General features: G+C 39.4%; 1 protein-coding gene across 3 annotated transcripts in view; it reads left to right on the forward strand.

Annotated features, from left to right (window-relative positions):
• The window catches only part of ARMC8 (armadillo repeat containing 8), an 85520-nt gene that overhangs the window by 57161 nt on the left and 11719 nt on the right, over positions 1-16640 (forward strand). For 2 of the 3 annotated variants that reach the window (XM_087824951.1, XM_087824953.1), the window contains 7 exons: positions 6267-6349; positions 6657-6738; positions 10412-10498; positions 13209-13301; positions 14247-14396; positions 15570-15665; positions 16458-16553. In XM_087824951.1, coding sequence (XP_087681077.1) covers positions 6267-6349; positions 6657-6738; positions 10412-10498; positions 13209-13301; positions 14247-14396; positions 15570-15665; positions 16458-16553 — 687 coding nt within the window. The remainder of the gene's footprint in view (positions 1-6266; positions 6350-6656; positions 6739-10411; positions 10499-13208; positions 13302-14246; positions 14397-15569; positions 15666-16457; positions 16554-16640) is intronic. The other variant, XM_087824952.1, reaches the window with a different exon arrangement.

A 16640-nucleotide genomic window follows, 5' to 3' on the forward strand; every position in this document is an offset into this window, starting at 1 on the left:
CCTTTTTTAAAGTGTGAAGTACAGGTTGGTTATTTTGTTAGTTGGTTGCAAAACATCAGTTTCAGAAAAAATATATCTTTACTCTCATATACTTTTTGGTACAAAGTGGGTAATGAGATGCTTTAATTACATCTATTTCTTCACTTGGCATTTACGATATACCTCCTATGTGCCCAGGAATGAAGCAGAAGACTGGTGTGTACCTTGCAGGAGTTTACAATATAAAGTAGCTAAAGAGATGAGACACTAAATTGCTAGGTAGTAATTCCAGGGCCTCTTGTGTGTATAAAGAGTCTTGTCTACACTAAAAGCCAGTTTTGCCATGATTGATACACCCAGATATGATTAAAATAGGACCGTAAATAAAAAAGCCTATATGAACAAGTCTGGAAGAGTCCATCTCCTATAAAGAAGTTAATTTGAAAGCATTCTCACTTTCTCCTTCCAAAATATTAAAATCAGTTGTTTTGGAAGTTTTGACTCACAGAATCTGTGTTACTTCTGCATCAATTAAAAATATTTTTCTAATGGGCCTGCCTAGATGTGATTACATTGTAAATTAATATTCTAGAGAAGAAGCTTCCAGAGTTAATGATATCATAGAGGTACTATTTCAGCATTTTATTTTTAGACAGACTCTATATGGAATAAATTTAAGCGTGAGGCAACATTTTTAAATCCTTGGAACTTCTTTTAATAGTTATCCTTTCCTTGTCAAACTATAACTTTCATAATTAGAAGTTCCATAGAAGCAGTATCTGTCAGACAGTAGCTTATATTTATTGAGTAAATTGTGTATGTCTGGATGTTAAAATTCAGCCAGCCAGCTTGTAAGGTAGAGGAATAGGGGCTTACACAGTGCATGATTCAGATCCCTGGAAAATAGTAAGAGATGGAGGGGAAGTTTTTAGTTATGTTGTTTGAGTGATAATTTATAGTTTTTTATTTCTGTGCTAAAGTGAAAGTGTAATTCAGTGACTGTTCTGCCATTAAGTTAGTAATTGAACTTTTATATGTAGATAAATTTTTTTTTTTGATTGGGAAGTATTGATATTTTTACACATTGTAAATATTTTTGACACACTGAATTTATATTTTTGGTTTTAGGGGAAGGAGAAATCAGGCCAAGAGAGAGCGCCCATTTTTTCCCAAAGTGTAGGAAAGTTTAGAACTTGGAGTGTTTCTTCTATACACATTTAACATAAGTGAAAGTTTCCCAGCTATTGAGAAAGATGAACAGGTCCCGATGTAGAAATTATGAAAATGCCACCTAAAGAGGCTTAAAAGCAAGAGTGAAATATAAAAACTTAATAATGATCTCACCGTAAGAACCCCTTCCTCTGTTCTCTCTAAAGGGAAGTAGCACTGCTCCCAGGCCCAGCAGAGACCTGATGTTAATTTAGTTCAGTGCCTTCAAGAGAATGGACCAAAGGAGGCCCTGAGGATCACCTTTTTACGAGGTTTTGTCATTTAGTTCTCTGGCTAAGAGACACTATTTCTCCTACCCCCTACCTCCCAAGATTGTGGAGTTAGAGAAATTTGGTGTGAATGTGGATAGCAATGGAAGAGTGAGAAAAGGGAAGAAATACTTTGTAAAATGTTTACTTAAACTCAGAATATAACCTATCAGTGATCTAAGAGAAGCTGGGTATCTTTTAGAAAAGACAGCCTTTGATAAAAACTATCCTGTATTTAAAAAATAAACAAGGAAAATGTCATAAAATCTTATGTCTGGCGTATGGGGTGATATTCCGTAGAGTAGGCCGTGGTGGGGAGAGTCTGCAGTTCTCATCTAGAACAGATGTGGTTTGTGGCCTGAGAATAGTAGAATATTAGTTCCATGTGGTTAGTGTCTGCTGAAGCTAGATCCCGATTCTAGAATGGAGATCATCAGGGATTTAAATTGAAAAGTCAGTGGAACTCACTGTCATGGTTTCCTCACAGGGTTTTCTTGGCTTATCTTTTCGTTGTTGATTTGCATCCTCTCTGACTCGGCCTTTGTACCCATAATCCAGGCTGAACCACTGATTTGTCACTTTCTCTCTTGGAGGCCCTGTGATAAGCATCTTTTTTTTTTCTTGTCAGTTCAGTTTATTAACGATGACCTCTCATGCTTCTTATGGTATACAGCCTTAATTGGCCTAGGACGTCAGCATATAGTCCGTAGTGTCCAAAACATTGATAAATTTTTAAAGTTCTTCTCTCCCAGTTTTAAAAGTCGTATCTCAGTTTAGTTATTAAGGCTAAGCAAAAATCTAATTCTTATAGCATAGTGAGTAGAAAGGACCTCATGTCACACTGGATATAAGAAAAACTAATGGAGCCCTAGCTCTGCCCTATGTGCCTAAGGGAACCTGGACCAGTGATCTAATCTTTCTGAATTTCAGAAACCTCATTGAATAACTAAAGAAGTCAGATGAGTTTATTTCTAAGACCCCCTTCAGATTTTAACATTATTCAACCAAATTAACCGCCTTAAATATGATCAGTTCTTTCAGATAATTATGTCTGCTGCCATTAATGGTGTGCAGAAGAATGCAGTAAGGGAATTGGTTTCCAAGTGGAACCAGTTTAAGAGCAGGGCTCATCTCCTTTAAAAAAGATAAGCTAGATGAGGGGCTGGATCTTATATAAGTGGCCCCTCAGGGAGATTCAGTGTGCCCTGGGACTCACCCACATTGGCACTCATGAGATTAAAGCATTGCCCGCCCCCCCCCCCCCCGCCCCCGGTTCAGTCTCTATTGTAGCTCCTTTTTTCTTGCCAGACTTGGCCTTTCTTCCTGACCTGTGTGTGCTGCTTCCTCCTTGGCTGCTTAGTTTCTGTTGCCCTAACTAGACTTTCTAGATAATACCTTACTCACTTAGGTCTTACATGGCTGTCTCTTCTGACTTAACAGAGTTTGATTCTGAGCCTTCATTCCTTCTGGCCAGTTCTGAGTTGCTGTCCTTTACATGTCATCCTCCTGCTGAGAACATTTCACAAAAGCTCTTTTGGAATTTGGAATTAAGTGGTATTTGCCTGTCCACTGTGTATGATGGCATAAATAATTGATGTTAAGAGAATGCCAGCGTTTCCATCCAGTTCCCTTGCCTCCGTGTCCACCCACTTTGAATTTTCTGAGAAGTTTGGTGGCACCACTAAGAATCTGCCTGAATTCAGTTTTCACATCCTCTGCTTCACTTGATTTGATCACAGTTCAAAGTCCAAGCTGAAGTTCCTTAGTACCTGGAAAATACTTGATTCTCGGTCATGCTGGAAGAATAGTTGGGTTTATTTTTTGGGAGACTGTATCTCTGACTCTTTAGTTCTTCATATGCTCTGAGGAAAAAATGGTGCATGATTTGGTCACCACTAAGTTACAGGTACACTAAAGCCCATGGAGTGTTGTGAAATCCCTTATAAGCCAAGGCCGTCTCATTAATATTCCCTTGTATGCAATGAACCTCTGCCTTAGGGATCTCCTGTCCCAATGACAGGAGCCTTAGATTCTGTCCCAGTCTATCCTCACCTACCCTGCAAGAGCTGCAATGTCAGAGACAAAAAGCTCAGCAGAAGCATGCAGTCACGATTCTAAAGACACCAGCAGAGAGGCGCATAACATCTGGTGTATTCACCTAAAACTTGGTCAGTTTAGGGTGCGGTTTTATTTTTTATTTATTTATTTTATGTGATTTAATCCTGTAGTTAAATGTACAGCCCAGGTCCCTAGAAAAGCAGAGCGATGGCCTCCTTCACTCTAAGGGTTCAATTGGCCACTGACACCTCTGGTGGCCCAGCACAGTGTCTGTGTGGAATAGGGTCTCTCTCTCCTCCCTCCCCCTCCCCAGCAGATTCAAAAAGAACCACGAATGAGACAGAACAACTTCTGGCTCCATTTGGCATTGCTCTTACATCCTAGGTCCTCTGCAGGCGCTAGGACTTGGCTTTCTGTCATTACCAAGGCTGTGTAGCACAATGGGGTCGTTGAAAGGCACCATGGAGACTAGTATATTGCTCTTGACTTTCCAATCCCAGATCTGAAAGGCAATCTGGTGCTCTGCTAGACCTTCATGTGGGTCAGAGGGCTGTGACTGCAGCCACTGCCTACTCCTTCCCTGCTGACCTGAAAAATTTGTTTCTGGATTCAGTTCCAAGCTTTTCCCTGTCTTGTAATCACATTTGTATCCTCATTTTGGTCAGTGTATATACTTTATAATGCTCCTTTTATCCCTGCTCAGATGCTCTCAGTGTCCTCAAGCATATACAACCACTGTTAGTTCCTGTTGCTCATTTACATGGCCTCTCGGGATATCCTTTTGGATTGGAACCTTGGGTTCACATTCTAATTTTTCCATATATTTATTCTCTTGCTCTCAAACCGATATCTCGATGGAGAAGGTGGACCAGATACTCAAGTAATATGCTTTCTGGAACCCTAGCAGGGTTACTAGAGTCCCTCCATAACAAGTTGGTTACAAGTCCAGGCCTCCTGCTGTAGACATTTTGTTAGACTATAACCTAAGAAGGGTTACCTTGTGCCTGAAGGAAACATACCTCCAGATAATCCTGTCTATAGCCTAACAGGAAAGGTTTACCAGCCACCTTGCAGCTATACTTCATCCCCACAGCATCAGCCACCACACCCCCAGAACTTGAAAGCACAAAGCTCTGCTCTAATGTTACTGTGATTGGCTACTAGCGTCGTTCTCTACTCTCCTCTGGCCTGAGAGGAGTGTTCTTTGGTAAGGCCACTGATGGCTTTTTACCAACTGATAGTAAAACTCCCATTCTTGAGAATGGATGTTGTTCTTACCCTTTGTAGATATTTCACTATCTGCTGTAAGCCCCATGGCACCTGTCATTGCTAAAGTGTTCTTGCTAACAAAGGGTCAAGTGCTACAGCACTCATCTCCAGTCTCTCCTAATACCTTTCTTCCCATGTTGCTTCTGAAAAAACGTGATAGTTTTGCTCAGGCTCTCATTTTTATTTACCTACTGATTGCAGAGGATTGGAGGTAAAACAGTCGTTGCTATGTCCTCCCATTTTACGCAAGGCCCAGGGAGGTAAAGTGAGTTGCTCAGCATTATAGAGCACATCTTACATACCTGCATGATTGCTGCTGTACCTACCCTGATCCTTGGCAGATTTATGCCTTTGGTTGAATGTGGCCAGTAAACAATATCCAGAAGCTTCTTTCTAATCTGGCCTATGTCCAGTTTTCCCAGGCACCAGGAGCCAATTCTAATAGTATTTCTTAGTTCTCGGAGAGTGATCACATGTCCCGGTCCCCACCACCACCACCATTTTATTCTCTGATAATGTAGTTACCCTCAGTATAGGCAATTGTTTCTCCCAAGTTTATCACTTCTCATTCCTAAGTAAAAATAATTTCCCAAGCCACTTGAAAGGAGCCTGAGTTCTGGTCTCAGCTCTGTGATTCCAGGCAAGCTCTGTATTATCTAAATCCTCAATTCCTTTATATGCTGATGGGAATAATCCTAATAATGCCCACAAAAGGGTTAAATCAGATAATGTAACAAACTGATTCGCACCACACCTGGCACAAAGAAGTACTCAACAAATAATAGTTTTGTTAACATTTGTGTTGTGATTGCATTAGCATTTTTTATAATACGCTGTTTTTTCATAGGACCACACAAGCAAAACTTAATTTCTTCCCCACACTATTTATTTTGTATCTGTACATTATTGCTTAATGAAAGGAAATTATAGGCTATCTTGTTTTTAAATTTTAAAAAAAGATCCATGATTATAGTGATTACATGTAACAGGGTTTGGGTTACTTTTCTAAATATTTAACTTAATTTCAATTCGCTTGCTAAGAAAGTAGCCAGAGGGTGGCTCTGTGAGGAATCCACAGTTTTCACTTTATAAGGGCCGAGTGTGGACCATGATTTTCCTAGAATATTGCTGTGGCGGGAACCTGTCCAATGGTAGTTCAGTTATATCTTTCACTCTTTCTTGAGACTGTTTATACAATACCTCTGTGCTATTCATGCCATGTAATTATTTTTTTAAGTGTTTTTGAAAATAATCAATCATAATCTGCCCCTGACACCTGTCATTCAGCCTGGCAGGTCCTTGGGGGTAGCCCAACCTTTCTGATGAGATGCCTGCCCCCACCGCAAAATGATGGTTCCAGAGGTAAAAACCCTTGCTGAAAACAACATTCAACTTTTAATGAAATTAGCCTACTTGCATTTACAAGCAGTGAAGTTTTCATCTTTGTGTTGTTATTTATGCAGCATTAACCTTTTTCTCCAGATCATTGAGACTGAAAATATGATGGACCGAATTGTGACTGGCTTGTCTGAGTCTAGTGTCAAGGTGCGGTTAGCTGCTGTCAGGTATGAGCTTTAAATGGTCTGAATAAAAATCCCTTGCCATGTGTTTAACCTGTTTCCTTCCCGGACCTTCACCAAGTAAGCACAGAATCCAGGTGTTGCTCAAAAGTCTGCTCAGGTGAATTCGGTGTGTAACATTTAAACAGAGAAGCTGGCCTGAAAAGCCCATGAAGTGTTCTGAAGTAGCTGAATTAGTAATGTCTGTGGCTATACTTGAAGTGTGGATTAGTAATTGTGAAATGCCAAGCAGTGTGTTTGAAAAGTGTAAGTTTCAGCTTCTCGTGAAGCTAATTTTGATTATTCTTTGTAGATGTTTGCACAGTTTATCTAGATCTGTGCAGCAGCTTCGGACCAGCTTCCAGGATCACGCCGTGTGGAAACCTTTAATGAAGGTAAGGAAAGAAAACATCAGCAGTTAACACCCATTCCCAGAGCCTTTAGTGAGCTGAGGTAGCTGACAGCATTCCCGGGATTAGGAGTGTGTGTGATTTTTGTGTATAGCATTTTGAGCAGTTATCTCCTCATATCTCATGTCCTAAGCACCTTTAGACCTGCAGAATGTGTTTCTAAGGTCAGCATCTCATGTGTGACAGGAAAGTACATGCCTGGTTTTCTTTTATTAAATAAAACTTGAGTGACTCATCTGATCTCAAAGTGTTTCGTATTACACTTTGGACTTACGTCCAGAGTCATCTTTGTAATTTTTAGTTATAGAAGAAAAGGAATCAGCCATTTACAGATGTAATCTGTCTTAGTCTTTTGGCACTCCCTTGATATTTTTAAATACAATTGTTACCTCCTGCTTCTCTACTCCAAAATATTTGGTCTTAGGTCTTTCCTTGAGGGCAAAACTGTAAAGGTCAGTTAGATCTGAGTTGACACTTAGATGATGCGTCAAGTTGCTGCTAATATTATTCCTGATATATTACAGAAGCACAGGTCAGCTTGGCCTCTGGTCCATCTTTACTTTTTTTCTTTATGTGAACATACACCTTGCATTTAATCAACAGAATTTTTTGTTTGTTTTTTATTTTTTGTTTTGTTTTTTGCTACCTGCTAAGAAAGCCTCCAGGCACATTGGGGCTACCTGTTTTTTTTTTACTGTACAGCTCTTGCCTTCAGCTTAAAGCATCGGGTTACAGTAGAGGCATCAATGTGGTAGAAATAGTCAGGGGAGGCTCCAGGCAGGAAGAATATGGAATAGGCTTTGAAGGCAAAAGGAAAGCAGGATTTGCCAGAGAGAGGAGCAGCAAGAATAGCAGCATTTCATCACACGGTGTGCAGGAAGGGTAAGGATGCCTTCGGGACTGCAGTAGAGGGGTGGGAAGGAGCACCAGGTGAAGAGTTGGACCAGTGCTGTCTTCAGTTGAGTTATTTTCCTACTGCCACTCTTTCTTACCCTTAGAGTTCAGCTTAATCTTGATTTATTGAATCTGTTCATTCAAGATTTTTTCTTTAAGTGCTCCCTGTTTCCCAAAATAACTTTCAAATATTTCTTCTGGAGCCATTTTCTCTGATTGCGCTATCATATGAATCAAAAATGGAGCCCTGGCCTGTGTGTCTCAGTTGGTTGGAGCATCAACCCCCGTGCACTGGAAGGTCGCAGGGTCAGTTCTTGATCAGGGCACATACCTGGGTTGCAGGTTTAATCCCGGGTCAGGGCATGTACAGGAGGCAGCCAGTCGATGTTTCTCTTTTTCTCTCTCCTTTACTCTCCCTCTAAAATCAGTTTTTAAAAATGTAGTAGCGTGGTTTTTGACTACTTCTACCTGGGAAAGGTTTGGTGAACAATCCGGAAGGGTTTTGCACACTTGGGTACATGTGGGTATAATTACTATAAAACTGCTACTTTGTTGCACATTTAAAGTATAAATACTATTAAAAGCTCAGAAGTAGATCAGTAATTTATTTTAGATATTTCAGTTCCTCTTCAAAGACTGCATGTCTATTGATTTTTCCTCTTTTGCTTTTCCACTTTGTTAACTGTTGGTTAGCAAACCACAGGAGAGTAGCCATTTGATTTTAATTAAAAATTTTATTTGTGATTATTTTTTGTTAATATTTTGGTGAAATTCAGTCAGTGTTACATGTCAACTTCTGAATTTCATGTTATATCTTATCTTACACTGTACTGAGTAAATGTTTTTAAGAATTTCATAGATTCTCTTCTGTTTTAGTTTATCATTCAGTGTTACTTAATTTGAAAATAAAACTTCTTTTCAAATTAATGTGGTAAAAACATCTCTATAAAACAATAAATATTTTTAAAAAGTGAATCATATCAAGCAAAGCAGCTTTTTAAGCTTTGGTACTTTTAAAGCCTTGGTACGCACGCACTTATTTAAACCGGTGATTCTAAATAGTGTAATTTTGGGAAATGATTATTACCCTTATTTTATGAACATTCAGCTCCCATTTTGTGTAGTGCCATTCAGTTGATACAGGCCAGGATAAATTAGACCATAGATACATAGATTGTCCCTTCAGAAGCTTAAATTTGTTACCAGAAAAGGAGGTTGGCGTGCCTGCACACAGAGTTTGAACAGTGTGGACAGTGATAAGGGTCCTGTGAGAGGCCACAGACAGTGGCCGTGATTGCTCAGAGGACAGAATGACTTCTGACTGGGGGGCTCTTTGGAGCCGTCTGGAAGGAGATGGCCTTACAGCATGGGTACGGGGTGTGCCTGGGCATGGAGGAAGGGCATGGAAAGGCAAGCGAAGGGTGAACAGGGCCTTAGAGGGGCTTGTGGCGGACACAGATCCGCATGCATAATATAGGAGCTTCGATCTTCATCACCCGGCTCACAGCTCACGGGAATGTTAAAGCACTGTCTCAGGAGAGCTGTTTCTATTGTGTAATTCTTGCTTATTCTTAACTTGGGAACTTCAGACTTGATTTAGCCAAAGAAAGCAGATAATGTATTTAACACTAAATTTTGTTATGATTCTCCGTTTACAGTTTGCACAGCTAAGCTTGTAAACCTTATCCAAATCTGAGTCCCAAATGCAAAGGATTTAGGTAGAGTGGTTATTGTCTATAAGCGGTAGTGTTTATGAAGCCTGCTCTCTTAGAATCTAGAAAGAACAGGTTCTGATAATAGCTGATAGCGCCTAACACTCGTCTTCATGCCGCTGTCTTCTGAGTTTAGTGAGAGTCTATGGCATTCAGTTTACTGTAGACCTGCCTTATACCTGATACTGTGCCTCGTAACAGCAACAAAAACTATGGCAATAAATTACCTTTTAAAAAGCTTACTTGTATAGCCATTACTATGTGCCAGTTACCATCCTAAAATCTTTTCGCTTATAGATTCCCACCACAGCCTTATGAAGCAGGTACTGTCATCCCATCTGACAGCCGGGGCATGCACACACCTGTTCAGTGGCTGGGCTGAAACTTGCACTCAGGCAGTCTGTGCTCTTAACTTTTGTGCCATTGTGCTTCCCTTGTTGTTCACTAAATTACATTTTATCGTAAACAGTCCTATCAAGGAAGTGTTGTTTTCTTTAATTCCTCAGCCCAAAAGCTCAGAGGGTAAGGAATGTACTCAAGTGCACACATCTCATAAATGGAGGAGTTGGGGTTGGAACCAGGGCTATGTGATGCCAGTCTCGAGAGCCCGTTCCCCACCTTACCCTGCCTGTGCAGTAGTTTCATCCCTCTGGGCTCCTGGTCAAACAGGTCCTTCTAGAGATGCATCAGAAAGTTTTGGGCCCTCGGGCAGTTTTGTGGTTTCATAAATGCCCTGATTTGATGAAGTAGAATGAGCTTACTTTCCCCAAAGCAATTACATAGGGCACCCCCTCCCTTCCTTGTGTCTGTCTTCTTTTCCCTTCAACAACCCCCACCCTGGTAGTGGGGCTGTATCTTCTCCAGCAAGATAGTAGTGAAGGCCTTAGTCATAATTATAGGTAAAGGCTCACGATATCAAGTGGATCTTTCCTAACCAGCTCTCTAATACGAGAAATCAGGTTGAACATAGTTTCCCCCCCCCTCATTTATTCTTATGATCTCACCTCCATGGGTCCAAACCACTAATAGTATCCCTTTTTGTAATTTCCTAGGTTTTACAAAATGCACCAGATGAGATCCTAGTAGTAGCATCTTCCATGCTATGTAATCTTCTTCTTGAATTTTCTCCAAGCAAAGAGGTTAGTATTGATTTTCTCTTCCTAGACTTTGCCCTGTCCTACCAAAAGCTTAGTCAAATAATTTTCACAGTAGTTGACACTGAAAATTGAAGATTGATTTTAAAACTACTTCTGAATTGTTTGACACTGCAAGGAGGGGGCCAGCAAAAGAAATCATTTTAAAATACAGTTATACTAATTTTTGTCATCCCTTTTATCCTGCCTGGCATATTCAAATTATTTAAAAGGTTTTATAGTTTATAGCCGCTCTGAACTGCCTGCAACAGCAAATATAAGATATAATTACACAAATAATAGACTATTTTCAAACTATATTTACTACAGAATAAATGAAGACTCAATTTTGTAAACCAGGATTACAAGTAATTTCAAGGACATAACTGCTGGCGTCAGAAAATAATCTTTTTAATGTTGAGTGTTAATGGTAGTTGTTTGAGGAAGAAGTACATGTGGAGATATTTTCCCCGTGTTTTATGCATTTTATAAATTATTTGAGCATGTATTATTTTTATAGGGAAAATTAAAATCAACTTTAATAAAGGAAGGAGGAACCCTTACACAGTTAATTTTATTATGTTAAAATGTCTCTGGTCTGCCCAGTCATGACCTGGGGTTAGACACTGTGCTTTATTGTGCATCTAGTAGTCTCATCTTTGTTGAACTTTTCTGCATTGTAATACCGACAGACTTCTGACTGGTTATTAGGTAGACATTAGTAACAAGGTGGAGGTTCAGCGACAGTTACTCAGCAAGCAGTAATCTTGGAACAAAAGTGTAGAGACTGGCAGTTATTCTGAAGGAAGACAAGGCAAGATAAGATGCCAGAACTTCTATCTGGTCTTCCCTGCCATGGTGGTGGGGATCTTGGTCCGATGATGATCTGGTTACAGTCAGTGTGACACCGTTAATCATCCTGCCTAGCTGTTGTGACTCCTCAGATCTACCTTCAGAATATTTAGGGTCTAGCCCTGGCTGGTGTGGCTCAGTTGGTTGAACATCACCCTGTGTACTGAAAGGTTGCTGGTTCTATTCCCGGTCGGGGCACATTCCCAGGATGCAGACTTGATCCCCAGTAGGGGGTGTGCTGGAGGCAGCCGATTAATGTTTCTCTCTTTCATTGATGTTTCTCTCTCTCTCCCTTCCTCTCTCTCTCAAAATCAATAAAAAATCTTTAAAAAAAATATTTAGGGTCTAGTTGTGCAGTAAGGTAGATGAGCTCAGGCATGGGCTCATTAATGCAATTGGTTTTTCATATTAAAAGTAAACCACTATACTTAGTAATACTGTATTATATATTTGAAAGTTGCTAAGAGTAGATCTTAAAAGTTCTCATCACAAGGGACAAAATTGTGACTGTATGATGATGAATTTTAACTAGACTTATTGTGATGAGCATTTTGCAGTACATACTTATGTTGAATATGTATGTGTTATATTTACACCTGAAACCAAGGTAATGTTATATGTCAATTATATTTCAATAAATAATAAGCTGGATCTTGAACTGGGAGGTAAGGAAGTGCAATAAGAACATTATTGGACCAGGTGACAAAATTGGAATATGGACTATAGATTCAATAAAAATACTGTTTTAATGTTAACGTCTCTGAATTTCATAACTGCTCTGTGGTTATTTAAGAGAATATTCTTGTTCTTAGGAAATACACGTTGAAGTAGTAAGGGTAAGGGGCATGATGTGTGCACTCAGATGGTTCAGAAAAGATAAGTGCAAATATGGGTGTATAGAATGAAAGTGATAATGATTAAGCAAAATGATATGGCAGATTGTTAAAAATTGGTTAATCTGGGAAAAGAATATATGTAAGTTCCACGTATTAACCTTGCTACTTTATAAGTTTGAACTTAGTTGAAAATAAAAAGTAAAAAAAAAATACTGCCATTTGTACAAGTAGAGGAATGTGTGTCCTTTGAAAATGTCATCATTAGAGGCACTGCTCTATTTCTTGGTATATAAGTCTCAATTGCTTAGGACATTTCTAGAATCCACTTGAAAAATGGCTTTTTAAGCATTCATTGGTGATGGTAAATCAGTCCTCTAGGATTTGAATTTTTATAAAATTTAAAAAAAAAATTTTCAGCTAAGTATCATAAATTAAGTGGTCAGGCTACACTGTGCTATTTTAGGTATAAAACATGGTATGACTATAAGCACAAGACTGTTTGCTTGTATCATTGAGAAGTAGTCCTGAAAGTAGTTCTAAAGGATGAATTCTGTTTGGAGTAAGACTGACAGTTTGGAAGGAGGATAGTTAGGTGTTCCATTCTAGGTCAGCCTATTGCTTCATAGTCACAGCTTGTATACAACACACAAGATAGTGAAGTCCATGCCTACACAAAGCAAGAGTGATGGACTCTAAGAGGATGGTGAGAATGAGAGTGTGGAACTAGATACTGGGGTCATAAGGCGGATGTGTGAAACGTACAGATTATTAGGACATCTGAGTCTTTCAGGACTACCAGAAAAACAGGAAATGACGGGCTATTTGTATTTTTAGATTTGAGAGAATAATTGCCCTTGACCTTCTCAAGGGATTTTTATGGCCACCTCAGTCCCTGTTCCGTGAAACTTGCTTGGAATTGGGTAAGAGTGCAAACAAAACAAAATCATAAGCAGAGCGCCAGGGTATGTACACATTTAGTTCACAAACCTGACTTACAGCCATGTTTTCTTTTCCCTTTCCAATGGCAGCCAATTTTAGAATCTGGAGCCGTAGAGCTGCTTTGTGGCTTAACCCAAAGTGAAAATCCTGCTTTACGAGTAAATGGAATTTGGGCTCTTATGGTATGTTTCACTCTTTTATGTATGTCATCATTTACAAAGAGAAGAGAACTATTTTCAAAGTTAAAACTAAAGAATGTGCTATTTGAAATGTTTGGAGTTTTCTTTTTTTAAAAAATCTTGCTATTTTAGCTCAGTTTCCATTTATTTATTTATTTGTGACCGTATTACAAATATCCCCCTTTTTCCCCCTTTGCCCCCCTTCACCCAGCACCCCAGGCCTTCACCACACTATTGTCTGTGTCCATGGGCTCTGCATATATGCATATAAGTTCTTTGGTTAATCTCAGTTTTTTAATGACCTAGGACCTAGAAGACTCCATATTCAGCTTTCGGATTCTAATATAAACAAGTTGCTTGGCCACTGTGTGCCTCTGTTCTGCTATTTATTATTAAGAAAAGTGGACAGATGTTGAAACTTGACTTATCTAATTTTGGAAAACACATTTTCCTCATCATGAACATATTGATCTCCTTTACCCCCCTCCTCCCAGCCCCTGCCCCACCCAGGCCATTATCACACTGTTGTCTTTGTCCATTGGTTATGCTTAATAAGCAAGTACTTTTAAGTCATTTTCAAAATGCATAGTATAGTTGTTAATAGTTGTTTTGTTATTAAAGTACACAGAAGGCAACTTGATAACGACAGGAATATTCTCAAAAGTAATAATGGGTTTTGTATTTATTTGAGATCTTAAGACACTCTAATGCCTGTGTCAGAAAGTAATCATATCCCTAATAAAGGAGTATATATAGAAGTGACAGTTGTCTTTCTCTTGGCAGGCAGGATTATAGGTAATTAACAGGAATCAGAAAAATAATGTGACTTACACTTAAGGATTTTTTGCAGATTCTATTAGTACTTTGAAAAAATCAGAGTTACTATTAAAATACAATGGAATAAAGCCAATCTAGACATGATTCTTGAAATTTCTTTAACCCTTTCAGAATATGGCATTTCAGGCTGAACAAAAAATAAAAGCAGATATTTTACGAAGCTTGAGTACTGAACAGCTGTTCCGGTTATTATCAGATTCAGATTTGAATGTGCTGATGAAGACATTGGGACTTCTTAGAAATCTCCTCTCTACTCGGCCTGTAAGTAGAGTCACCCAGGTTCCCAGGTTAGCTACCCCTGCATATGCACTGTAAACATTGCCCTCCCCTCTTCTCCAGGCAGCATCTACCCACAAATGTGATTGAAAAACTGCTCCTTCCCAGAGAAGCAAAGAGTTGATGTCCAGACCTGTCACCTTCATAGGTGTTCTGGGAGCTGCTTCACCCTGTAGCCACCTGACCCTTCATTCCTGTACTCCCTGTCCTGTCACCCTATCCTTCCTCCTTGCTGTATATGAGCCTGTCTTAGTTTGTTACTTTATTCTTACCTGGTTTGCTGCCCAAGGCAGATTTTCTTCCCGCTCTAAACAGTTATCTCTGATTCTTTCACTTTAGAGAATCCCCCTCAGTGTCATTCCATAGACATATGCCCCCCACACCAGCCCGCATTTAGTGGCCTTACCTCTGAAGATGTCAATGTGGATAACAGTGGATATCTGTTCAAGCATGGGAGGCTAATTCTTGCTGTGGGGTCCCTCTCATTGTTCTCTGATGGTCCCTGAGCAGCATTTTCAGTGGCCTTTCATGTAGGTGAAAAAACATACGTGGTCCCTTCCCTGTGCTTCGCTTGTTCTGTTGTTTTTATTCTGTTTATTTAAAGTAGAAAAATAAAGGAGAAAGCCAGTTTTACCTATTTCTCCCATGCTACCCTTTACCCCCGCCACTAGCAACCAAACACCAAACTGCCTCTGTATCTCTGAGCTTAATTTTCTTATTAATACAAAAATCTATTTTCTATATTATTTATTATGTATTATTTATGTATCACTTGGTTTTTGAGTTGTCTGTACATTTATGCCCCAAGATAGCAAGTATGTCTATACTATATTTTCCTGATTTCTGGCTTCCCCCATCTCCCTCCCCCATTTTTATGCCGCCTTTTTCTTTAATATATTTGGGCTTGAGGATCCCATGTGATTGTAATTCTGTATTCTATCAAGCCAAGTCTTTGCTCTCTTCATCGTCAAGTCATCAACAAAATGGTGAAGGCAAAATGCAGCTTCAAAGCATAATAAACACTGTCCTGTGGCATCTAGTTCTATATGCTGTGGTGTTCTCTTTGAAGTAGTTGTTATTTAGAAGCCTTCCGTCCTCTCCTATGGTTCTTCTCTTTGTTCCCCAGATGATAACTGTGGCTTTCCCATTGTTTTGCAGCATATAGATAAAATAATGAGCACTCATGGAAAGCAGATTATGCAAGCCGTCACTCTTATTCTGGAAGGGGAGCATAACATCGAAGTCAAAGAACAGGTATGTGTTCCTTTTTTTTTTTTTTTAAGGAATATCTTCTGATGATACCAAGAAAGATTTTCTACCACTCTTTAAACTCTCTTTAAGAATTCTCTCCCTGAAATAGAAGAGAACATAACCAGAGTTTAGAGTTTCACCCTCTGTGTTGTGCACTGTACACACTGTCCCTGTCTCTGCAGGGAGAGCCACCTTTGATCATTCTAGAATGAATCCTTTCTCCAGGATTCACCATTTCTAGCCCTCTCTACCACCATGTTCTGATCTCAAATTCCTGATAAGATACTCCCATGCTGGAGACAGTTTTCGTTTCTTTACTCTAATACATCTCTGTCTTTTGTTTGTATCCAATATCCCTACTTTCTGTTGAGTTTCAGTAGGGCAGGTTTAGGGTAGGCAAAAAAAAGAAAAAATACAGAAGCTATGCATTTATCAGAGGACAGTTTGAGAAATACTTTTCTTTATTTCCTGGGATTTATTATGTATACTATGTTTAAAATGGAGTTTTTAAGAAAATAATATTAAATTATGTTTTCTCTTTCATTCATGTGATAGCATGAACTATAAGACATGCCTGTCTTTGCCCAGTGATGGCTTATGCCCAGAAAGAAACCACTGAAATGTTTGGGTTCCTGAGGTGTAGTTGCTCTTGTTGGCAGTGAGGCCAGGGGGTGAGAAATCAAGGCATTTAGAGTGGAACCTGTGAGAATCCACTCTGGGAAATTGCCCACATTCTTGAGAGCTGAGTCTGGGGACTTCAAAGTTTTCCTGATTGCTGTCCCTTTGTTCTTTCAGACACTCTGCATCCTAGCCAACATCGCAGATGGCACAACGGCAAAAGAACTCATTATGACCAATGATGACATCCTGCAGAAAATCAAGTATTACATGGTAGGCCTTTGTTTTCTTTCACTGCTCTGTACTAGCTGCACTTTAGAAGGCAGAGACTTCTAACAGATGCAAAGAACTCTCTTCCAT

This window comes from Miniopterus natalensis, chromosome 15, assembly GCF_054644295.1.
Source record: "Miniopterus natalensis isolate mMinNat1 chromosome 15, mMinNat1.hap1, whole genome shotgun sequence".
Lineage (NCBI taxonomy): Eukaryota > Metazoa > Chordata > Mammalia > Chiroptera > Miniopteridae > Miniopterus > Miniopterus natalensis.